At 40.5% G+C, this 25,183-nt stretch overlaps 1 protein-coding gene across 1 annotated transcript in view; it reads left to right on the top strand.

Annotated features, from left to right (window-relative positions):
* Positions 1-22,946, top strand: part of brinp3a.1 (bone morphogenetic protein/retinoic acid inducible neural-specific 3a, tandem duplicate 1) — a 65,964-nt gene extending 43,018 nt beyond the window's left edge. Inside the window, exons 5-8 of the mRNA XM_020637290.2 lie at positions 4,130-4,235; positions 4,688-4,924; positions 11,904-12,126; positions 21,027-22,946. Coding sequence (XP_020492946.1) covers positions 4,130-4,235; positions 4,688-4,924; positions 11,904-12,126; positions 21,027-22,143 — 1,683 coding nt within the window. The 3' untranslated portion in view covers positions 22,144-22,946. The remainder of the gene's footprint in view (positions 1-4,129; positions 4,236-4,687; positions 4,925-11,903; positions 12,127-21,026) is intronic.
* Positions 22,947-25,183: the final 2,237 nt, after the last annotated feature.

The following is a 25,183-nucleotide window of genomic DNA, read 5'->3' as shown; positions in this document are numbered from 1 at the left end:
AAAGCAATGGCACGCGTTGCTAGGTCTCCGAAACAGTAGTCGGGGAAAAAAAGCTACTTACTTCTTCGTCCAGTAGCTGCAGCTCTTTAGCGTCCGGTTCACAAGCACGACACACATTTCCGCTGCTGTTTTAAATACACCTGGTACACAAAACTGTTGGACATTTCTTTTCAAAACTAGAGATTTCTCTCTCCGATGTCCCAATAGATCTGTAAAACTAGAGCGCGGGAAAATGCAACACTGCATTCGTTGTGATCTGATCTTCTACATAGACAATGAATGGGCTTGACAGCGGCATCCTGAAAGGCTCTTCACTCCAACAAATCTGGTGTGTCAAACCATTATCTGTATTTTTGTGTTTTTTTATGCCGTAATTTATGGTGAAAGTGTCTATTAGTTTCTGCTATCTATTAAAAATACATGAATGCACTTTCTCTATTAAATTCAAATTAAGATTGTAACGGCTATTATTTTCACTGTCTTTTTCCGCAGTAGTTAAATGTAACTCATTAATAAATCAAGTGAGAGAAACAGAGTCGTTTACTGCTTCACTCTCTTCAGCTGCATTCGCCCTGACACCTGAAGGAATGATCAATTACTGAACAAGTTCGTAGAGCGAGTGACTATATTATTAAGCTGTTGCTTGCAGTTTCTCATCATACCCCTGTCTTTCTCGCTGCCTCATTTAACAGTATTTGCGGCAAAGAGTTTGTATTACACTTAATATTAGTAGTGACATAGTACCTTTAAGTCATATTCATTGTTGTTGCTCTTTTTGTCCCTATCATTCTCCGTCTTCCTGCATCTCCCTTTATACCACTTTTTTAAGATATGTTATGGGCCTTTTGGTCTTCATTAGATAGGACAGTTGAATAGAGCCAGGAAATGTCAGGAGTAAAGAGTGGGGGAGGACATGCAGCAAAGGGCCGAGGTCGGATTCAAACCCACGGCCGCTGCCCTGAGGACTATTGCCTCTGCACATGGTGCACGCATCATAACCGCTATGGCTATCTACACCCCGTCTATCCCACTTTAATTCCAACACAGTTTTGGCAGATGGCTGTTCAACATGAGTCTGGTTTTCCTCGAGTTTTCTGACTTGGTGGAAGATCTTGAAGACTTTTCACCTCTCCTCTGAAAGGTTTCTCCAGTTCAAAACTAACTGGTGGACAGAGACTGGATCTTCAACCAAGTCCAGTTGCCTTTGGATCAAGCTTCGATTGACTGACTGAGAATCTACACATGTAAACTACCAGTAGATTTGTCCATATTGGTAATTGGTCATATAATGACAGCATGTGAACGCGCTCATGGCTAGATAAGGCAACCCTTATACTGTTCATAATAAGTGCCTTTGTGACAGCTTACAGCGATCACACTTGTTCAGCTTAGTGATGCCAAATTTTGAAAGATGTACTTGAACTTGCTTCTCAGCACAGGCCTCTCTCAGAGAATGAAAAATCATGTTTTCATGAATTTACCAAGCAAACTCACCAACACAGACACAAGGACACCCTGATGTTTACTGCACAGACTGTTTGTTCAGACAAACAGAGGCTTTTGGACAATCTGGTCAATCCCTGCATACACAACACACCGCTTGGCTGTCCACTGTATGTGCACATCTTTCCTCAAATACACGGTCGCTCCCAAAAAAATGAGCCTGGATAGGGCTGAAGAGAGTTGTCTATTTGGCGTCAATTGATGTGAGTCTCTTCTTCTCTTACATGGTTAACCTGTTTGGAGTTAATTAACCTGACTCAGAGTTGCTGTGTAAAACCAAGTGCCCTGTCTGCCTCCATCTGGTGATTTCAGTCCGCCCACTCATGACAGAAGACTCATCTTGTTTTGCTCTGCTATTTTTTGAGGATTGGAGCCGTCTTTTGTGACTTGGATAAAAACCTAAAACTAGAGGAAGTTTTCATGATTGCTTTCAAATAGCTGTTGTGTGATAGATCGCCAAGTATGCAAAACTGATGCACTGACTGTGAATAAATAAGATGGCCGTGGCTTCTATAGATTGGCTGGCTGGTAAATGACCCTCTCTCAGCGCCAGACCAATAACTTCTGCCAACGTGTTTGGCGCTTCGCTTCATGTCACTGAACCGTTTCCTAGATTTGTACAAGAGTTCTCCTGGGACAAGACAAGCTCATGCTAACTAAATGTGTTTTCTCCTCTCAAGCAGCAGTAATTTAATATCCTTCAGCCCTCGGTGGCTTACTTGGGGTGTCATATATTCTCTGAGAGAGAATTTACACCTCCCACGCAGCCACATCAGTTTCCTCTGGGGGAAAGTGTTTGTGTTGAGACCTGCTCTTCTCTGTCCTCTGTGTCATCAATTTGTCAGACCGCCATTGGGCACACTGCTGTCTTATATAAAGAGAATGGGAAAAAAAAGATTACGTGATTGGTCATGAGTGAAGTGAGCCGAACAACTGACAATAATACTCCCATGGTAGTTGGGTTTTCAGCGTTGCCACGGGAGCACCAAAGTGAGGAGAAATGACGCATTACCACGTTGACTCTATACCAGGTTGTAAAGATCTCTGTGTGTTCGGTGGCTCCAGAGAAGGGGGGGGGGGGGGGGGGGGCAGCATGAAATCAGCTTGAAGTGCCTCAAGTCAGATCACTTGAGGAAGCATCAGTAAATACTGCTCGTTTGGTTCATAATTAAACAGGAGATGTCACAGTATTGGATCTTTGAGGTCCTACAGATATGCAAAAAGCCCTTTTAGGCTAAAGAAATCTGCAGCTGCTGTTGGGGCTGAAGACTTTGTGTGGAGGGGAGGAACCCAGGAGTTTACGAGACCTCAACAGAAAGCTCATCATTAATGTATGAATCTAGCTCAACTTACCATTGATGTTTCTGGCACAACAACCGAGGCTGAGACTGAACTCTCAGAAGTGAGAGTTGAATTATGGGTAATGTAGACACCAAGATTTGTCATGGATATCAACGGGGCGACAACCGGCTGCAAAAAAAATATGAAACAATCAGCTTAGGAAAGTTCATATTTAACACAAGACATCACAACTCTCTTAATACATTAACAGGAGGTACCTATTAGCTGACGTCTCTCGTTCTCTCTCTCTCTGATCACTGATCATGATGCAGGGGGGAAAGCGAGGGGCACTTTTTTCTAGTTTATTGATCAGAGATGGATGTCTTATAGGGTAAAAAAAAAAATTCTGCAAATGTATGTGCGGCAGGCCCAGGTATCATCTCTGGGAAACACTGGTTCATAGTCTTTAGGGTTACGTTTCGGGACAATGTCGCCTGCATAAAAGGATTATTATTATTAGTATGGAATTTACAAAGAAGAAGAGCACAGCGCTTTATTGTCACTGCCATGCAGGGTCCCTGAGTTTCCAATCAGATATGTCAGTAGATTTGAGTGAATTATAGACTTTGCTTATCCAGTGCTAATGGGCCGCATCAAACACTGTATCAGGAGGTAATTCCCAAATTATCAGAGGTCCCCGGGTAATGCTAATCCCGAGTGAATACTACCTAATTCATGCAATGCCAAATCAGCAGAGTAGTCCTTACACACTGGCAGATATTTTGCTGCCAATCCTCTCATTACATTTCTGCCTTCAACGACATTGTGTACCCCCCCATGTAAAAAAAATAAATAAATAAATCACCAAGCAATAACACTAACCCTCAGATGTGAATGTAATTGAATAGAACATGCTTACACCAACAGGACAATGGATTTGAGCATGTTACTGATGTCAGTGGGCATTGTAATGGGTAAACAAAATGCAGACATGAATATGATAGATGACGCCACATCTTACTCATTAAGCTTTTACTCCCGGGATCTTTATCATAGCTCAATTTTCAGCCCAGTAGCTCGCAAAGTCATTCTCCTTAATTTGATTTGCATAATGGAGAAGTCTAAATTGTGCGTAATATATTTTCTGTTTCTCAAAAGAGAAGATGGTGAAGGGAAAGGGTGTTAATCTTATCCTGCATGACATTAAGTCATATGCGCTCTCTCTCTTTTTTTTTTTTCTTCATCTCTTTTTCATCTATCTCTCCTCGCTCTCTTTGTATATTCAATCAGTGTGTTACTTTCTCAGTATGGATTATTGTTATGTTCTCTGTTTTCCTCCCTTTAGGTGACCGAAACAAGGACGGGCCCTCTCGGATGCAGTAACTATGACAACCTCGATTCTGTCAGCTCTGTTTTGGTTCAGAGCCCTGAAAACAAGATTCATTTGCAAGGTTGGCCATCCATAATTGAACTCCCCCAATTTCTGATGGAATTGTCACAGTGTCTGTTCTCTGGCAAGCTTATAACTGCAGCATGAGAATGTCAGAACACATTTAGCTTCAATCACTCTTTGGCTTTTTCTTTTTTTTTTTCTTACCACGCATGCTTGCAGAGTTCTGAAGTGAATCCCAGACAGTAATGATTCAGAACCAAAGTAGCAGAAGTGTGCAGTGAAAAAAAATATAACTTTAAGTGAATCTCAGCATACTGCATGTTTGGCCAAGCATATGTCAGGCGTGGCAAAAAAACAGAGAAAATGAGTTCCGGCCCCTTGTGATTTACAGATCCAGTGTATAACAGCCATAAACACATTTTCTGCAGTAACTAAAGCACTTACAGCCCTCCTCTTCATTCATCCATGTGACATTTCCATGTTTTTGTCCTGCTTTTGTCCTTGCCTCAGGCCTGCAGGCCATACTGCCAGAGTACTTGAGAGCCAGGTTTGTGCAGGCAGCTCTCAGCTACATTGGATGTAACGAGGAGGGCCAGTTTGTGTGCCGAAACAATGACTGCTGGTGCCAGTGTGCCGTGGACTACCCGCAGTGTAATTGCCCCGAGGTGGATCTAAAGGCGATGGAAGCCAGTTTGCTGAAAATCCGAGACTCCTGGAACATGGCCAACCAAGACTTTGAGGAGTCAGGTCAGTTGTTTTTTTCCTTTTTTTTTCCTCTCCTTAAATTGCTGCAACCCTCCCACTGACAGCAGATTAGAGCCCATTGTTAGACGAGCCAATAGGGAGGCGAAACAAAGACAGAAAGGCCATGAAAACAAGGGACGATTGCATCCAATCCACATAATGGGAATTCATCAGTACGCAGAGGAGCGTTTTTTTTTTTCAGGCAATTGTGGCAAAATCATACGAAAACAGAGAAGAGCGCCTCATACCTATAAAAATGAAATTGCTCCGATTTGATTGATTTCTCAAGGTCCCCGTGTTAGCTGTGGAAATCTGCAATAAATTCTTACATACACAACAAAATGTAAAAGCATCTCATAAATGTAAAACACGTTTGCATATTTTTATTTTTCATTTCACGATATCATATGTTATGATATTGTAAAATTCCTGCAAAATGGTTTTGAGATTATTTTATTTTTTTATCTGCAAAGTGTTTGTTGGACAACCTGCCAAATTAAATGTTTGACAAATTAAGGCACTTCATCACATTGATGAAAAAATCCTGTAAATCCGATACTGCCATAAAGCAGGCCTGCTTATTGATTTGCAGCACGTCCCTCAGTGGCCTCACACAGCCAGAGGTATTAAAGGCAGGAGCTGAGTCAGCAGAAAAAACCAGTGAAATCTCTCATATTTGGCGAATCGCTGTACGCTGTCAAAACACCTAACACTCATCCTCTGTACTCAAGCAACTACCTTTTATGCCATTCGAGCCTGGCTGCGCACAGAATTGCACGGTGCAAATTTCAACATGAAGGAAATAAGTGGGGGCTGTATGTACGCGGTGATGTGACTGGGTCAGCAGTGATTCAGTCAAATGAAGGTCTTTCAGTGCCATAGGAGGAGCTTTCGCACCCCGGAGACAAACTACAGTGGCTGTGATCTGTGATGTAACTATGATGTAATGCATTGCAGTCCAGCTGTGGCCGTTTTGACAGATAACATTATTTAATGTCTGTTGAGTAACAAGGCATAAAAACAGCATCCCTGCAAAGAGTCGGCTATGAAGTGCAAGGAAAAGAAAATAAACTGGGATAATATAAACATGTGCAAAATTTCTATGTTAACAAAACAGGAGAATTTATTAGGCCAATTTTATTTTCTTATGTTCTTGAAATATGTTTTGCAAAGAACCTTAACACAAATTGGGACGATTGCTTTTGGACTGAAATCAAGTTTATTTCCCTGATACTTAAGCAGTGAGATAAATGTGCTTTAATGTGACACATTTGTGTGCTTTGATTTTGGAAAATATGACTTTAATTAAAGAAATCTCTTGATAAGCAGCACAGCTTCACTCAAGTACAATTGTGAGGATACAAAGAGCAGGTCTAAGAATCAAGTCTAAGTTTGCAATATATGGAAGCAGTACAGCTATACAAAAAAATCTTCTGCTTAATGGAAAGATTGAGAAATATTTCATCTTAAAACAAACATCAAGTGCTTTTCCTATCATCTTCAAGTCAGATTTAAAATCCTGAAGTTCACAGAGAGATATAGAAAAATCACTTAATTTTAAAGAAAGTTATACAACTCCGGCAAATTAATTTCTTGCTTAACATATACACAAGCCAATTACGTATTTTTGGAGATAGCAGGGTTGTACAATGGTTCAAATGACGTATCAATTCCTTACATGCTCTCATGCTTGATGATTATGTATCAATATAAAGGCAAACAAGTTAGGGTGCACACTGTCGTTTTCTGTGATGCTGAACCTCTTTAATGTACGTGTGATATTTTAACTGAACGTGTCCTCCATGGCTCTGCCTCTTTCCCTGTGCCTCCATCATTACAGGAACTTAAGGCTGCATCCACAGGCTCTGAGAGCATCTGGGTGTTTCAATCATTTCCCTCCCTGCCTTAAGCTGCTCTCTGTGCTGCACCTTGCTGGCTCAGTGCGTAATGACTGACTGCCTGTTGCTGTACTTAGGGGGACTTGATTGGCACGCAGCCGTAACAACCAGCAAGGTGCCCTGAATACTGGAGTTGCTGTGCGTAACATTAAAACGTTCCATTGAAACCCAGAGACTCGACAATGTGATCTAGTACAGAATAACTTACATCAGTCGCAGAGTTACGTAAAGCATTTTGCATCCACATGAGGAAATAAAAATCTGCTCTGTTTTTCTGATTGAACAAGATAATTATCTCTGAGTTAAGAGTTACGAGGTGGTTCCATTTCTGAGCACATCAGTGGTGCCTCAGTTTCACTCGTGGGGATCCAGAATGTTCTTTCCGTGCTGTCTCTTGAGTCACCACGTAGGCCGCAAGAGTGCATTTCAGATGCATTAAGTTATATAAGTGATGAATGTCTCATTATCGCAGCTGTTCCTGACAGATCAGAGTGAAGTTTCTGTCTGAACTGCAAAGCTCTAAGATGCCTGTGTGAAGTCGACAAACTAAAAACAATGCCATCTTTGTTACCTAAAATCGCAAGAATCTCCCCACATGTCAAAATAAAAATAAAATGGTGTTAAACTTAAGAGTCTGGAAATGTTTTCTCCTTTAAAGGTCACATAAAAATCACCATGATTTTCTAACACTACTATGTGTCTCTAGTCTGTCTACAAACACCTTAATTATGAGAAAAGTCCATCCTTCTTTTCTTTTGCCTGCTCCATTTTTCCGAAAATGTGTGATCAAACAGGCCATTTGGAGATTTTCCCTTCATGACATCACAAAGGGCAGTAACCCCTCCCCCAGGTGCGTGACACTCCCACAGCTAGGTGTTTGTTCTGCCCTCTGAGTCTGCCTTCTCACTGTAAACAATAGGGCATGGAGAAAGAAAGGCCGATCCACCCAAGAGCCCCTTCCAGAGAGGGGGCGTGGTCACACACAGATATTTACATTTAAAGCTACAGACACAGAAACAGCCTGTTCTAAGCAGGGCTGAAATAGAGGGGTTTATAGGCATTATCAAATACAGGATCAGGGTGGATTTTGAACAAGAAACTTCCAGACATGTTTTAGGGAGCTCTGAGACTTATTAAAACTTGTTAAAAAGGAGGATACTATGTGACCTTTAAACAGTCAAAATGATATCTTCTGTTGGGAATTTGAGGAACCAGTAGGCCTATCTCGTTAATTCAGAAAAATAGAGTAGATCTTTAGTTTTCAAAAGGTAACTCGTTATTCAGAGAAACAGCAGATTTTTTGAATGCACTACGCTTATGTACAGAGTTAAGAGATTCATCTTGATACCTAATGGTTAAATCCACAGTCCACACTGAAGTAATTGCTTTCAAGGTTGACTCTGACTCTCCACTTAGTGTGATTTGATTAAATTAGGATATTATGTATTTTAGAGCTGGATCAGTGTGTTAGACTCAGTTGCATTAATAAGGATTAATTTTAAACCTAATTAAATAATGGTTAACTTTAAATTATGTTCCACCAATCTGTTATGGTTTACAACAACGTTAAACTATCATTTAAAATGTGATCCAATATTTACTATATTTTTTTGCAAGTTCTTAGTTCTTTGTAAAATCGTGTTTGTATTTAAGTTCAGAAAATGAACCAAGATAAACTGTTATGAGTCAAAACAGGAAGATTGGAACCACCTGTCAGATATGGCAGTGAGAGAAGTGCAGCTGTATCAGCACTGCTCCAACTCCTGGTGGCCTTGAGATATGATGCCAAAGGATTTTTTAATTAACTGACATGAATTCAGCCAACAAGTTTTAGTCAGAGGAGAAACAGAGCTTCCCTGATGATTGTGTTAAGGCGCTTTTCTCAGAGCAGCTGACACTTAATGCGTGTGTGTCCCCTGCCCTCGGCTGTGAAAAAATATATTTTATAAAGTTTGGGTAACTAAGCATCGCCATGGTAATGAAATAATTTTAAACTTGGTTCATGTCAGAAAACCCAGTTTTGGTAAACTCTCATTGGATTATTGTCAGGTAAGGAGGAAGTGGGACACAGGTGTGGACCCAGGGGCGGCTTAAAGTTATCCCAGATTCTAAACTAGATTCTATAGCACATTGTTGTAATTTAGCAGTTTGAATATAAGCTACCAAATAAAAGTTAGTTTTGCTGCCCCCTCCGCATGGTGCTTTCTCCAGAATGACATGACTTGCAGATTTCATTTCACTTGAAGCCTTTGGCTCGATCTTAAACGACAAAAAAACACGAGACCATTGGACAGTGCCTGTGTTTTTAAATTGTTATGTAATCACAAGTTCTGCACTTAATCTGTGAACCAATGTGCACATTTGAATTGTCGATTGCTCTTAATTTATTGTATGTGAGCCGTTTCTTAACCATGTCATGTTTTTGATGACGTGTACTGCTGCTCTCTTTGCCAGGTCAGCCCTGTGAAAGAGATCTTGATCTCAGTGGGTCAATTACCTCGTTAAATAAAATAAAATAATAAAAGCATCTTAATTTAGACAGTGACACAGCAGCCCCACAATACCAGTCAGAAGAATAGCCACACACCACACTGTGTTCGTTCCCTTCCAGACTGGCAGTGCCTTCTATTTTTAAACTGATCCAAAAGGAAAGTGCTGTTACCTTCCTGGTTTCAGCAGCTGACACGATAATAATGGGGGGGTAGTGACAGTGTTTCTAGGGATGAGCTAGTGTTGTCTTGGTGGTAAAATAAATGTCGATTTCTGCAGCAATCTGCAGTTTTTCTCTTTCCTCAGGAAACTATGTAGCCTACAGGTTTAGGTACCTTTTGGGTGTTTTTTTAGTATTAATTTCTCCTTAACAAAAATTCACAAAGTCAATCATAACGATTACATTCTACACATCTAACACAATTAAACAGATAAACTAGCCTTTTCTTAACAAAGCTCCTGTGATTGCATTTCTTCCCTTTGTTTCTTTGCCACTCTTGCTTTCATCACTTTGCTCTCTCTTCTCATTGTTTCTATTATCGAACACTTTTTTGCACAGGTGAAGATATTCCAGTTGTGCGATCATGTAAAAGTCATCAGTGATAGATTTCTGTGGAGTATAAAGCGATCACATCCAAGAGTTTTTCATAGATAACGGTAGTGATTTTTGCATCAATGCTAAAAAAAAAAAAAGAGGACTGTAAGGCGGGAAGAAATAAAATAATCAATAGACACAAAAGCTCACCCCGACTGAAGGTGTTGGGATTGTTTCAGAACCTCTTGTACCTGCAGCTGAGTATGAGCGCAGAGTGTCTGTGTGAAAACCTGCTCAAGACAATCTGTATTGACTTTGCATGCATCAATCAACAAAGCAGTCTTCTACAGCACTGAAAAAGTTAGGGCTCTTTATATGTGTTGCACAATGGAGAACAACAGGAGGTTACCCAAAAAGCCGTACTGTCGATGCAAACAGTGTTGAATCGGCCTACTTCCAAGTAAGCATGATTAAATGAGAAACACATTAAAAGCAGTTGTACATGATGTCATATGTACAAGAGCACTTATCACAACTATAGTAATTAAATCAGAATAAAAGTTGTAGAACTGGAAGAAGGGCATCCTTAATAGAACCAACAACAGAACAAATGGAATAGAATCAACCATATTTTTATAGAATAAAATAGAATAATGTGAATAGAATAGAATAGAATAGTGTGAATAGAATATGATAGGATGGAAAAGGATAGAATGGAATAGAAGTTCCCTGCCATTTGCACAGATCAGTTCAGATATCAGGATGTGGAATTTGACTTGACAGCTCTAAGAATAAATTATAGCAATATCAAAGATAAAAGAGCAGCAAAACTTTAACGACATATCAAATGATCCTAAAATACAGTCAGAAAAATATATTCTCTCTTCCTGAAAAGTTTGCACACCTCCTATTGCATGTGATATTTTTGGTGTATTTTATGTAATCGCACATAGAACACATTTCCAGCGCTGTTATTGCACATAAATAACTGCACTGCTTTTTCTAATATAGTGCACATTGTTATTGCACTGTGAGGAAGATGTCTATTAAGTAGGAGAGGTGGGGTGTTGTAGAAAAAGAGGAAACTGTAGGGTTACATTACAGAAGTTCTTTACTGCCCCCAATGTTTAAAATAAAAAAATATCCATGGCAATTTTTTTCTTAAAGTATTCATATCTTTGGCAGAATTAAATTGACTTGGAGAGGAGAGACAAAAAGGAAATTTGTTTTTTGGCTGTTTTGTTTTGACTGATTCATCGATAAGAATATGAAATAATCATAAATCCATCCTTCAAACTATACGAAATCTTTCCTCCACATGTTCAATTAAGTGAACAAACATGGAAGCTGTTCCTCCTCCTCTGGATAGCGTTCCTCTCATTTTAAAAAGTAGGCCATGGTAAGCGCCCCTGAATAACCTTTTAATATATTTTATTACAAGCTGTTTAATCAACTTATTAATTTCACAGGGACATGGAATACACCTTGCATAATCTGCAGGGAAGCCATTGACACTTAATTGGTTTTCTAATCAGATGCTGTATTATCAAGATAACGCTAACTAATTACAAATAGGGCAGCCGTTTTCTCATCAGTGCAGCGCTCGCATCGATTTTCCATACGACCAATCATGATTACAATGATGATGATATTGTTATTGAATGCCTTGGAAATTTAATATGTGTTCTGGGCATTGTGTGTGCGGCCCACAGCAGCAGCTCCATAGGGCTGACAGATATTATCCTCTGTGCTTCTTGTCCTCTCACAGTCAGAGCAGCGGTTCTAAAGCCCAGGAAGAAGCTGTTGGCTGTTCATTAAAAGAAGAAGAAAAAGTATTACCCCGAGTATTTAGCTCTGCCTTTTTCTATTTGCATACGCGTCAAACAATATCACTTCCAGTTCGCCCTGCAGGCTCTCGAGCCCGTGTGGCCTCTGCAAAGTGACTCTCTCATTTGCTCTGAGTAAATTAGCCAAATATAGTTGGAGTGAAGTGACATAGAGAGAGAGAAAAAACAAAAAAGTTCAACCCTCCTTTTTGCTTCTGTCCCTGTCTTTCCAGATGAGTTTCAAAACTTCGTCCGAAGGCTTCCCACAGTCTACGCCCTCAACATGTCTGCCATTCAGTACTTCTGGAAGACGGAGCCGAGCGTTCACCAGCGCTACAGACAGCTGGAGCTCGGCACACAGCAGCTCCTGAGCAAAGCCCGACGCATCGTCAACAAGCTCTTCACACTCAGCAAGAGGTGTCGATCTCAGCCCAAAATCATTATGCTGAGAGAGAGGTGAGAAGCTGCTGACCTCTGACGACGGCGATGCTGATGATGATGGTGATGATGTGGAAGAGTGTGGGTTGCTGTGCATGTGTGAAAAATAAGCAAAAAAAAAAAAAGCCTGCAGCTACATCACAAGTCCTTTCATGCAAGCTGTGAACGGCACCACTCGTTTATTTTTTTCCTCCAGCCTGCTCCGTGTGCGGCGCTTTGTTATCCCTCCAACTAGGCATTATGCTAATAAAGCACACACTCTATTAGCCCTTTGATATTCACCAAGGGTCCCACTGAAGTGAGCTAAAGTGTGGCACCTGATGACTTGGCTGCACTCCCAGCCCCGGTCCTCTTTGCATCCAGGAAATCAAAACCATCCTCCTGTGAAATTAAAGTTTGCAGTGTTTCAAAGGAAAATGCAAAGTTTGGGAAAATGTTCCTGTCGGCTAACTAGCCTGAGATGTACAAAAAAAAAAGAAAAAGTTTGCCACGTTTCCTCATACCATCATCTATTTTTGAATCGTTCTAAGAAAAGACTCTTTATATTGTGTAGACTCTGAGATTATAAAAAAAAAAGGAATGTGATTAAGTCAGTACAGCTTGATGCAGTACCAGTTTTATTTTAGGAGCCAATTCAGGTGAGAAACCACATTTTCACTCTCTGCAATGAGATTTCTGAGCTGCAGCTACATCCTCCATTCGCCCACCACCTTGACTTCCTGCTAAATCAAATTTAATCCCCCTTCATTTAAACAGTTCATTATTCTTTACACAGCATTACCAAACACCTACAATGTCTTGTCAGACCATACATAGACATACTGTAACCCATGTTGCAATAAGGTATATTTATCTCCCCGCTCAAAACAGCACATGTTTCAGCAGCAGTATGTTTTTTTTTTTAACTGAGGATTCACAGCCCCGTTTTAGATGCTAATAAGCAAAATGTCATGTTTAACCAACCAGCTGAGTCACGGACTATATTTATGTTGGACTGAGATGAGAAAGATCAATGGTGTCCCTTAACATTACTCATTAGTTAGTGAAATCCTTTTTGAAGTCTTGAGTTTGGCTTTTTAATGTCCAAACTTTTTTTTTATGGTGAAGTACTGAGGGCTTAGCAAACATGTCTGAGTTGCAAATGTTCTTCTCAATATAAAGGTGCCTTAACTTTTTTTTCATTTTTAGCCAAAAGGTCATGCTGACCTGTAAAAGGTTGCCATTGTTATTACATTATAAGTTCAAATGCTAGCAAAAGGCACAGGTTTTAAACAATATGTTGATGAAATGGAAAGCTGATTCCTCAGTGTGTGTTTTTTTTACACAAGCCAAACAAAAGTGTTAAGGTTGCTCAAGAAGAAACTTGTCAATCACAAGCCACACCCTAAAGCATGACCTGCTCTTCTCTCTATTATCTTTAATGGGACTGTCAGTTAGAAAATGAATGTGACCTATTAATCAAGACATTAAGACTGAGGTTACTTTAAACAGAGGTTAAAAATCATTTTCTAATAGAATCAAATACAATCAAAAAAATGTTTTTGTTTTAATGAAAGTGGAGATGCTCCCTGAGGGCCAATAGAAAGAATACAAGTTTATGGCACTTAAGAATTTGACTCACTGATGTAAATTCAGACATAGAGATTATATTCACCTTTTCTTTACAATTGAGTTTTGCCGACATTTGTCCAGAAATATGCGTCATCCATCAACATTGCAAGTTTGGGTGCTGGAGAGGTGCCAGCTCACTTCCCAAGGTCTGCCAAAGTGCCCTTGAACAACCAAACCCCCAAAACTGCTCCCTGTCCATAGGATCCTGTGTATACATGTGGGTGTATGTAATGTTTGCCTTTGTGTGTGTGTAGCATATTTGAATAAGAGAGCGTACAAACTGAAATGTTCTCGGGCCGTTCTCTTTCTGAGGCTTTCTTGTCTAAAGGTGCAAACAGGGATGGAGGAAATGGGGCTAAATATAGGTGTCGCACGTGATTGATCACTGTAGACTGACCTCGGCTGCAGAGGAACCTGCATCTGAAGTTTATTGTGAAGGAAAAAAAAGCAGACAGAAAATCTACCACCCTCTTTAATCGAAAACACACTGAGTGTGAGACTTGTAGCCCGGCATAGTGAGAGACAGAGAGAAGAGGAGAAACACAAATTAAAAAAAGATACTTTACAAAGTTACTCTCAGGGAGCTCTCCCCGCAGCACCACAACATGATACAAAGAAGAAAAGGAACAGCCAGATATTTTTTGAGCAACTTTACCTTTGTTTCCTGCTGGTCCCTCCCGCCCATGTTTTCAGATTTATAACGGCTCACAGAGGCTCCCGCAGAGTACGCTATGATTGAAAAGGTCATTCAGAAGTATCTGCAGAAATAATCGAATGAGAGGAGTTTTAAGAGTTTAACCAAACTCCCTTTCCCCTTCATGCAAACACTCCACAATGCCAGTACTTTACTGCCCCCCCCCCCATGTAGCCTAAGAGCTGTGGTTAGAATTCAGGATGGTTGAAGGAGATCCATCGAGATCTGTTCGATTATGGTGTGTGCACTTTGAGTTCATACAGTCATATGTGTATCACTGGTCTTGTGAAACATCACTTAAAGGGTTGTGCCATCATTCAGCAGCACATATTGCATACCTCTTGCAGAATGAAGCCAATATTCCAAGTGAAGCAGCCGCTCTCCAGACATGCACAACACACTTCAAAACAGTCTGACTTCAAATCCTCAAATTGGCTTCTTAAGCAATTGGAAGAGCTTTGGCTAAGTTTGTTTACATCAGTAGTCTTTGTAAAAACCAAGCCACATTTTGCACATTTATTAAACCACAGGGTTTGTGTCTAAGAGTTCAACAAACCTTCAGACATGACAATTAATTACATTGAAAACGTAATAACTTGTCCAATAAACAAGTCACATATTGCACGGGCCTATGCGACTATAACTCAGTGTTTGGCTGGACAGTATCTGGGGCAAATATAGCGAGAGCAGAAAATGCAGTGATGAGGTGGAGTGGGAGTGATGAAAGCAGATGTTTAAAGTGGATATTTTGGATCCTGCTGTGAAATAACCTGGTGCTCTGAAAACATCTAAGGAAGAAGTCAGTCTCTCCTTTTCACTTGGGTGACAGCCAAGACGTCTTTATAAAAGATGCAGTTGCTGCCTCAATGGAAAAATTGCACTTTTTCTGTTTTAAAAAAAAAAATGTAATATATACATTTTGCATCAGCCTAAACATACACTACAGAGTTATAATTCAACTCCGACAAGCTGTAAAAATTATGTGTGATTTTCTTGTCCTCCGCCAAAGAAATGTGATTATTTTCTCTATTCCTCTGTGTCTTTCTATATTTTCTTTTGTGTAATGACCTAGTTCATGGAGGATTTGTTTCTTTTTTTCATTTGTATAAAAGAAATATGCATGCATCTCTGCAGCCATTATTCATGTACCGGAGCATCATGGTCTTTGTCAGATAAAGAAAAAAAAATAGCAAATAGAAAAAATATATGCTGTGTGACTTTACACTGCAAAACCCATTTTAGACTTTCTATTGTAACTTTTTAGTACGCCCTTTGAAGAGGCGTGTTTTTCAGCTGCTGTCTGAGGACACCAAATGTCACAATAATAGGAATGTGTTTTTTTTTTTTTTTTTTGCAGCTCACAAAGGAAATATATTGTTTTTAATGGAAAAAAAAAATGTGGTGCATGTTGTTTGGAGGGAAAAGATTTTTTTTTTGCACAAATGGAATCTGTGGCAGAGAGAGAAAGTTTGGGATTGATCAGTGTGAAATGAGCTGACAGGCAGTGAACAGATTGTAGAGTGAGCACCCAGCTTCTCTTTGACCAGTACTGCACACTGTGTCTGTGTGACAGTTTACATGTCCTGTTGACAGAATGTGCTTTATGTTGGTGGGGCAGCTTCCTCTCTCTTGCTGTGAACAGCCTCAGACTCTGGAGGTGAGATATGCACAACTGACTCTCGCTGATGAGTTTCAGAGAAGCACATTACATTGACTGTGTTTTGACAAAATGTCACCACATTTAAACCCCTTTTTCTTTCTCCACATCACTGCCACAGAAATGCTGATGCTGGAATACTGTACAAGCCGCTTGCTTGTTAAGAGGGCCTGTTTCAAAGCGCTGATTTGAAAATGTCAGACACAACACTTCAAATTATCCGTTGACTTTGGCTCCACAGGAAAACTCTTTTTCCCTTTTCATACAAATGAGATAATACTTCTTAAAATGTTATAAGAGTAGTGTCATTGTCCATTTATACATGCACTGAGGGGGGATCACTGTATTGCTGGTGTTATGTCCAACTCTGCTACTGTAGGCGATGATGGACTGTACATACCTCCTTTCAGCTAGTTACTATTGGACCTTCTTCCGTTTGACCTTCCTAACAAGCAAAAGGCAAAACATGCACAACTTAATTAAGGTGTGCATGTTTTGACATATAACTACCACTTGTCAAAATCATTGTGCATGTTGCTCCATGCGTCAATTTAGATAGGCAACAACCCGACTCCTGCTGTGCTACATATTTATTCAGTTTGACTTTTGGGAGGTCAAAATCAGGATCTCACTGTTCTGAGGTTGTGAATGTGAGATTTGCATAGATTAACTAATAATCCCAATGATAACACACCTACTTTATTCAAAGGTCTGTAATGATTAAATGCAGGAGGCTTGCATTGGAGTCTAAAATGTGTTGGGGTGTTATTCGTGTTTGGTATAGACGATCACAGGCAGACTGGTGCAATTATTTTTGTATGATGGCTTACAGGCAGGTAAGGAAGGACAAGGTCTGAGTACAAAGAAGTTAGAGACAAAGCATATTTTTAAACGTGGACTGGAAACCCAACAATGGGAATTGTCTGATAAAGAGTGAGGCTGGTGAGTAAGCAGAGGAAGGCCATGAGACTGCAGGGCTGATGAGAGAAGTTGTGTGAAAATAGGAAAGGGTTGAAAGTCTGTGGGCATATATATGACGGAGAGTCAGGCAAGCAAGAGACTGGCAAGGGACCATGGGAAATTGGACTCTTGTGGAGGTACAGGGAGACAAGATTAGAATATATACAATAAATGTGTTTTCTTGCAGTGTCTTATCAAACAAACAAAAAAATCGATTCATCAAATCAACAGTTGTTTTCAAATTATTCATATCCCAAGCATCAAAGATTTAGTTTCTTTGTTGGAGGAAAAAATGGCTTTGTTTTAAACGGCTGTGTAGAAAGATGGAGGTGGTACACATTTGATTTGAAACACGGAAATATGTCTCATATGTTTGCTGGAAACCTGGTTTTTGAAGTTGAAAAGAAACTCTATTGACTTTTAATGGCTTTGATGTAATATTCATAATCCCCCAGTCCCACACACACACACACACACACACACACACACACACACACACACACACACACACACACACACACACACACACACACACACACACACACACACACACACACACACACACACACACACACACTGTGCAGCCTACTTCTTGTTTAGTCAAACAACTGTTTGGACAAATGTTATTCTTTCCTTCAGAAATGTGCATTTGAATTTAGATTATTTATACATGCACCATTGTTCCATGTAAATTAATTGAGCAGATGCGCACAGCCACAAAAACAAAGCTGTTAACTCTGCCGGAGAAGAAAGGGGAAAAAAAAGTGGATTCAGAAATGTGACAGATGTTGAACAAAGAAAATGATTTATGACATTACAGTCTTGCTGTGTGGTCCATCTGCTCCTTCTGCACAAACAACCTCAGGAATTTAGATTTTACCATCACGGATCGTGTCGTCGAATAAGAGAAACATTAAGCTTTTCTTACTTGTGTAGTCATTGTGGATGATGAATTATTACTTCCTGCTTATTAGAGATGCACCGATCCACTTTTTTTTTTTCCGGTAGCGATCCAATTCTGATACACACATGTACTGATTCCGATATTTTTATTATGATAACTAATAGTGTTATTGTTGTTTGTAGTATGTGTGAGGCTACACAAAAGCTTTAGTAAACCAGGCATATCATGCAAACAGGAAGCAGCAACAACTGTCAGGTTTTCAAATTAAAGGCAGGGTTGGTGATTTTCTCCAGATACACTTTTTAAGATTTTAGTTGAAATTGTCTTTAGGTCCTGACAGACATTAATAACTCGTGTGCTCTGAAAAAGGAACAAAGAAAATCCGTCATCTGTAGCAGGTGTAAGCCTGTAAAAACTTCGACCAATGTCTGCCACGAGGTACCAATCTGATGAACCAATCACGTCTCCCTGTCTCCCTACTTGTTCTCTACCCCTTGCATGCACGAGCCCGGTTCGCTTCTGGACCAATGGCACTCGTGCATGTAATTGAGGGGCGTGGCTTTTGAGGGAGCACAGAGGGGAGGGGGTGGGTGCAGACGGAGCATTGAGGGAATGCTACTTTCAAAATCATGCTAGTATTTGTGATCTTATAGAAGGAGCTGTTCCATCTCGTCTGAACGTCGTCATGGAGACGATATGTTGACAATTGTTAGAGTTCAGTCTGAACGTCTTCAAATTGATACTATAGGTTGATAATGTTTAAAGTGCCCAACCATTTTTCTTGATCAGTGACGTATAGATCGGTGCCGTCAGTCTGATATCAGATACGTAAATGATGTCAATATTGGACCCGATACCGATATAAGACCGGATCGGTACCCATCTCTACTGCTGATATCAGAACTGTTGTATGAAAGGCACCTAGCTTGAAGCCTTGTGATCAAACAAATCCCAGCCAAGCTGATATTCAGTACAACATCACTCCAGTAGTGGTAGTGTTTCGTTCTACATGTGTGTCTTTTGTGCTCCTCTTAGGATAAGGTTATGTTGTGGCTTGCTTTTCAGTGCTTATCCGAAACCCAGTGCTAATAAATCTCTCTAAATAATAAGTGGGCGTGGAACCAGGGTATCTTGATTTGATCAAAATGTTGAGTTATTTGAACCAAAAACAACCAACCTCTTTGACATCCAATTAAATCCTTCCTTCACCATATGTGTATGATTTCTCACCAATTTGTTTTGGAGTCTGGTGATCTGATCTCTGCTGAGTCTCTGTACAAAATGAAAGCTTCTGCTCAAACCCAGATGAACAGACCTTTTCCTCCAGGGTTAGGGGCCTGACCCATGACAGGCCAGAGACCACCTCAGGGTCTGGGCGCGAGAGAGGAAAGAAGGCAAAGCGCAGGAGAGAGATAGAGAACAAAACGTTAAGCGTACAAACGATACAAAAGAGATTGAAGAAAGTAGGAAGAATGGTTCAAAACAACTAAATAAAACCTCTGTCCTTAGCTAACCTGTCCCAGATTTACCTCAGCAGCTCTTAGTCCTTTCAGCCAAACCAGAGATTATTTTTTTCTATCATCTTTTGTCTCCCCTTTTGCTTTCTCCCCTCTAGTCTGTAACATTAAAAACCCAACCCACACAAACACACACACACACACACACACACACGTGCTGAATAATACAATAAAACATTATAAGCCCAACATTATGCCCCTGTATTCCTTCTTTTCTTTTCTTTTTTTTTTGTTCTTCGTTCTTTTTGTTGTTGTGTCTGCTGGGTTTTGTAGTTTGTTTTTCTCGAGTCTCGTTCCCCCTCTTGTTTTTGAGCCGTGTTACGTGTCTTCAAAAAGAACAAAGGGTTTCTTTCCACCGCCATCTAAGATCTGTTGGGGCGAGTAGACGGATTCTTGTTTTGTTTTTTACTCAGAGTGTCCTACAGTACTTTAACACCACATCGGCACAAGTGTTTGTCCAAGACTTTGAAGTGAAAACTTCTCCACCACAAGAAAATCTGTTTTCAAAGATTGTAGGTCAACCACTGAAGAAACTCAGTCTACATATAATACACGTCATGGCTGGTTAACAACATTGAGTGTGACTCAAATCGTGTTCAGAACAGAAAATATCAACATCAAAGTGGAGATACAGGATTCCTGCTTTTTAATAAAGTTAGATCAAAGCACTCTTCTTCATCTGAATCAACTCTTATTGGGATGTTACTTCCAATACACATGTCTTTCTATCTTGTCTTTAATTGTTATGTTGCTCCAAATGAAGCTGTTGTGATACAAGAAAAATATCAGACTTTAGGGGCGGCAGTAGCTCAGCCTTGAGGGACCTGGGTCGGGTTTTGGGGAGCCACAGGGTCACCGGTTCAAGTCCAGATGAGGACAAAAGTACTGAAGCTGGTGTGGTTGCTGCAGAGGTGACAACTTCCTGAGTACTGCCACTCTGACATCTCTCCATTAATTCACGTCCATAAGTCATGTTAGTGAATGTGTGTAATTTGTCCTCTGTGTGTCAGAAGCATGTCTCTCAACAACAGAGTGTTAAACCAGATTTAGTAAAGTATGTTCAAAAATCTCACCATATTTCTTTTATCATGCATGTCGGTAGCTGGTATCCAATGAATAACCAAATAAGTTGGATGATAATAAAAAAATCAGTTTTCACATATTCACCATTCATTTCTTGGAGGAGTTTTTTTTGCAATGAATTATTGAATACTGATGTCTCCAACAAACGCACGATGCAACACGACTGACTGTTTCAAAAAAGCTAGTTTTAATTTCTCTCACTGCTGCCACCAAGTTGGAATCAGGCACAGTGATAAACAGCTTGCAGACCACAAGAGTCCTTGATTACATTTTCCCCATCAAAGATCCACAGTGGGTGGTACGTAAACCAGTCAAAATCACCAAGGACCAGATTTTCTTTAGAGATTCCGTCTGTATGTACAGGACAAATTAGCAAAGAGGTACCGTTCTCACAGTTGCTTTAAAGCAATTATTATATATTTTTTAATATATTAAAGTATTTATATGTAGGCTATAGTAAAGCTCACATCTTGTTGTTTTTCTGTGTTACAGGCCCTTCAGCTACTGGTTGCACTACATCCTCTCCATCATGTACTGCAGTGAGAACAACCACATCGGCTCCTACCTGGAGGAGACCCGGAGCTGCTCCTGCCCCTATGAGCACCCTCCCTGCCAGGGTGTCATCCCCTGCACGGTAGGCGAGGGCACCTCCTGCGCCTCCTGCTCCTCTGAGAACCGCTCCCGCTGTGCCACCTGCAACCAGGGCTACATGCTGAGCCAGGGCGTGTGCCGCAACGAGGTGCCCGACTCCACCGACCACTACATCGGCTTCGAGGCGGACCTGCAGGACATGGAGCTGCGCTACCTCCTGCAGAAACGAGACAACCGCATCAGCATCCACGGGATCTTTGTCAGCAACGACGTCAGACTGAATAACTGGTTCGACCCGTCATGGAGAAAGAGGATGCTGCTGACGCTGAAGAGTAATAAATACAAGTCAAACCATGTGCACATGCTCCTGGGGATGTCTCTGCAGATCTGCCTTACCAAGAATAGCACTCTGGACCCCCTGCTGTCGGTCTATATAAACCCATTTGGGGGCAGCCACTCGGAGAGTTGGATCATGCCCATTGAACAGAGCAACTACCCAGACTGGGAGAGGACTAAATTAGACTTTCCCTATGACTGCTATAACTGGACTTTGACTTTGGGAAACAAGTGGAAAACTTTTTTTGAGACGGTCCACTTTTACCTGCGGAGCCGGATTCGAGGGCCCTCGAGTAACGGCAATGGAACTGTATATTATGAACCTTTGGAGTACCTGGAACCGGGGCAGAATCTGGGCTACATGAAGATCAACAGCATCCAGGTGTATGGCTACAGCATGCACTTTGACCCGGAGGCGATCCAGGACCTGATTTTACAGCTGGACTACCCATACACTCAGGGATCGCAGGACTCGGCCCTGCTGCAGCTGCTGGAGATCCGGGATCGGGTCAACAGGCTCTCGCCACCCGGAGCTCAGCCTCTGGACCTGTTCTCCTGTCTGCTGCGGCACCGGCTCAAACTGTCCACCACAGACGTTGCCAGGATCCAGGCGGCGCTGCAGACATTCAGTGCCAAGCAGCCCAACTCGATGGAATACGAAACAACCAAATTATGTAGCTAATAAGTGGGCGGGCGGCCAGGCGCACAGATGGCAGAGCAGTTATCACACAGACCTGATGATGGTTAAGAGCAATTCTGGATCCATGCAGGGGACATTTGGGGGACATTTTCATTGTCGATATGGCTCTCCAGAGTGCATTTGAGATCCTCATGTCAGCTTTTCGTATAAATTTGTACAACATTGTAGAATTAAGGAGGATTTCACCAAATTGGCCTCATAGCTTCTTTTTTTCCCCCTCTCTCTCTCTCCTGGTGGAAATAATAACTCTGACACTTATAATGGTATACATTTAAATCTCTAGCACCTCTGATATGTTGCCAGTGTGCGTATGTTTGTAGGTTGCACAAACTTGATCACTCACATACGTAAATAAGAGCTTTTTTCTGATGAAGTAAGCAATGTAATCATCTGGCGAGTATAACATTTCATCACCAGCATGTTTTTTTTTTGTTGTATTTTAACCATCACATTTATTTTCCTGGTGCAAAAATACTCACACTCAACACATTGGGTTCTTCTTTTACTCTCCGTGCGCTCCTTTAAACTCACACCTGTTTTTAAACTCTACTACACACTTTTGTAAGAAAATAAGGAAAAAAAAAAGATTTGACAAATATGGATACATAGATGCTGTAATCAGATTTGCTGAAAAAAAAAAAAAACGACACCACAACCACAATCTATGTTACATGTGCTTTTATTTTTATAATGCTGTTGTTTGTGAGACAAAAAGTTACAAAAATACAATGTATAATACAATTTGTTAATACACTAAATAAATACATTTTTATGTGTGGTCTATAGATGGTGTGCTTGTCATGCGTGTCACTCATTAAGCTCATTAATAACACCTCCGCTATGGCATGCCAAATGTCTGCTAATGCCTTTTAGTTCGGGGATAATTGAGTTAGGCTGATTTAAGGCCACAAGTACAGGATTATAAAGCTGCGGCATAATTGTGATATTTAAAAATTAATCCAATAAACTAATTTCCAGATTTAAAAAAAAAACACTTTTTTTTATCTTGGAGGTATAAAAATATAAACGGTTTTAGTAGAAACAGTGATGAGAAAACATCATTATATGTGTCATCAGCACAAAAAGTCATTCTTGAATTGAAATGCATACAAATGTTAAAGAATATGCCATCAATAGGAGCGCCAATAGCCTAGTGGTTAGTGGTCTTGGTTTAAATCCGACCTGTGGCTCCTTTCCTTTCACTCTCTCTCTCTGTCTCGCTCTCTCTCTCTCTCTCTCTCTCTTTCTCTTTCCCCCGATTTCTGACTCTACCCGCTGTCCTTTCTCTAAATAAAGGCATATAAAGCCCAAAAGTCCACCTTGAAAAAATAAATGCCACAAATGAAAATGGGTTTAATCAAAGAAGAGCAGAGGCAGAGCCAGTCCATGGCCACCTCACTATGATTCGCTATTGGCCTTGTCCGAGGTGGAACTTGCGTTTCAATCAAGCAGCAACCTCCAGTCTTGAAAAATGAAGCCAATTCGGAAATTGCAAAATCCTGCAGGTCGTAAAGTGTCCACTTGAGGCTGACTCCAGGAGCCCAGGAAGTCAAATACACACCACAGGCAAAAAAAAAAGTGTTTTTACAGCATAAATAAACATGTTTGCCTATATTTCTTACCACATAAGGGGAGTAAAAGTTTAGCTGGAAGAAACTCCAGATGCTCACTAGTCTGAGCCAGCTAGAGAGACCATACTATCCATGATCCCATTGTCTATTGTCTTCTTCTGGTGAAGACAGATTTTAGTTTTTTTTAAAAAGGACTTCCTGCAATGACGTCTTTCACCGTGTGGTGACATTGTTGACAGTGCGACTGGCACCTTGAGAAGCGAGAACAGAGTCAGAGTTAAGAGGAGACACGAGCAGATTGTTAGCTGCACTTAGAAACGGATGTCTGTTCATGGATTAATTAGAGCTAAGTCGTTTTTGAGATCCAGGATGGATTTACTGCTGGTGCGTTCTGCCTCTTTTGCTCTTTACATGGACTGTTATCCTGCTTACACTCAAATCCTGCTGGCATACAAAAGGACCATTTCACTCCAACTACAAACTTTAACAAGAACACTTAAACACCCGCCAATCGTGTCATTTGCATTTGTATGCAGAACCTGTGAATAGAGATTAAAGAGAGAACATCAGACCTCATTGGAACTTAGAAAGTCCACTCACGGTCAAACAGTGGTGTTATAAATTGAAAGGTCTTTCCTTTGGACTCATGGAAAATTGGCACATAAAACAAAAGATAACAAGGTTAATGTCCTGTCGTGATAATTAACTCTCAGAATATACAATAATTGGTCGCAATTAATACGACAAGCTCTGACTGACATTTGAAGTGGCTGCTACCTGAAGCTTTTGTACACTGTTTCTTTTTTCTTTTTTCTTGTTGGCATTGATGACTCATGCGTTTTGTTTTTCAACCTCTGTGTCAGAACTTGCTGCATCCTGAATACTTTTTCACATTCAGGCTTAATTTTATTCAGCTATGCAGTGGAATAGTCTCGTCAGAAAGGCCAGCTGCTGTGAAGGAGAGCAGCACTAACAGACTGAGATTCACAGAACACACTGAAGGATATGTTCTGATCCCTTTTCTCTGATTCACCACCGACTCCATTTATGTTCTCAAAGATCTGATTATTCATATTGTGAAATATCCGGGATGGCAGGTTTCAGAAGGCTGTTTCTCAAATCCAGTCGATGCGTTTTTGTATCTCCACAAAACTGTTGTTTTTCCAGTTTTCAAATGTGACATTTAGTCATTTTAATACAGTGAATACACTTCACAGGAATATTCAAAGAAAAGGGGGGGAAAGCTGCATTGAAAACAATTTAACTTCCAAAAAACTGCAAAACAGCTGTCAGTGAATATCGGAGCTAATTCACTGATTTGCTAAATTGTATCTTGGAAATAGATTTTTTTTTTTTTTTTTTTAAAGAATTGTGTTGTTGCTGAAATGGGCTTTGAAAATGTGCCTTGGATCTGTTTTGCCATTTTTTTTGGAAGGATAGTGATGAGAGAC

The sequence above is a fragment of the Labrus bergylta genome, chromosome 6, assembly GCF_963930695.1.
Source record: "Labrus bergylta chromosome 6, fLabBer1.1, whole genome shotgun sequence".
Taxonomy (NCBI): domain Eukaryota; kingdom Metazoa; phylum Chordata; class Actinopteri; order Labriformes; family Labridae; genus Labrus; species Labrus bergylta.
Note: the sequence above shows the minus strand (reverse complement) of the source record. Positions and strands in the feature narration are given on the sequence as shown.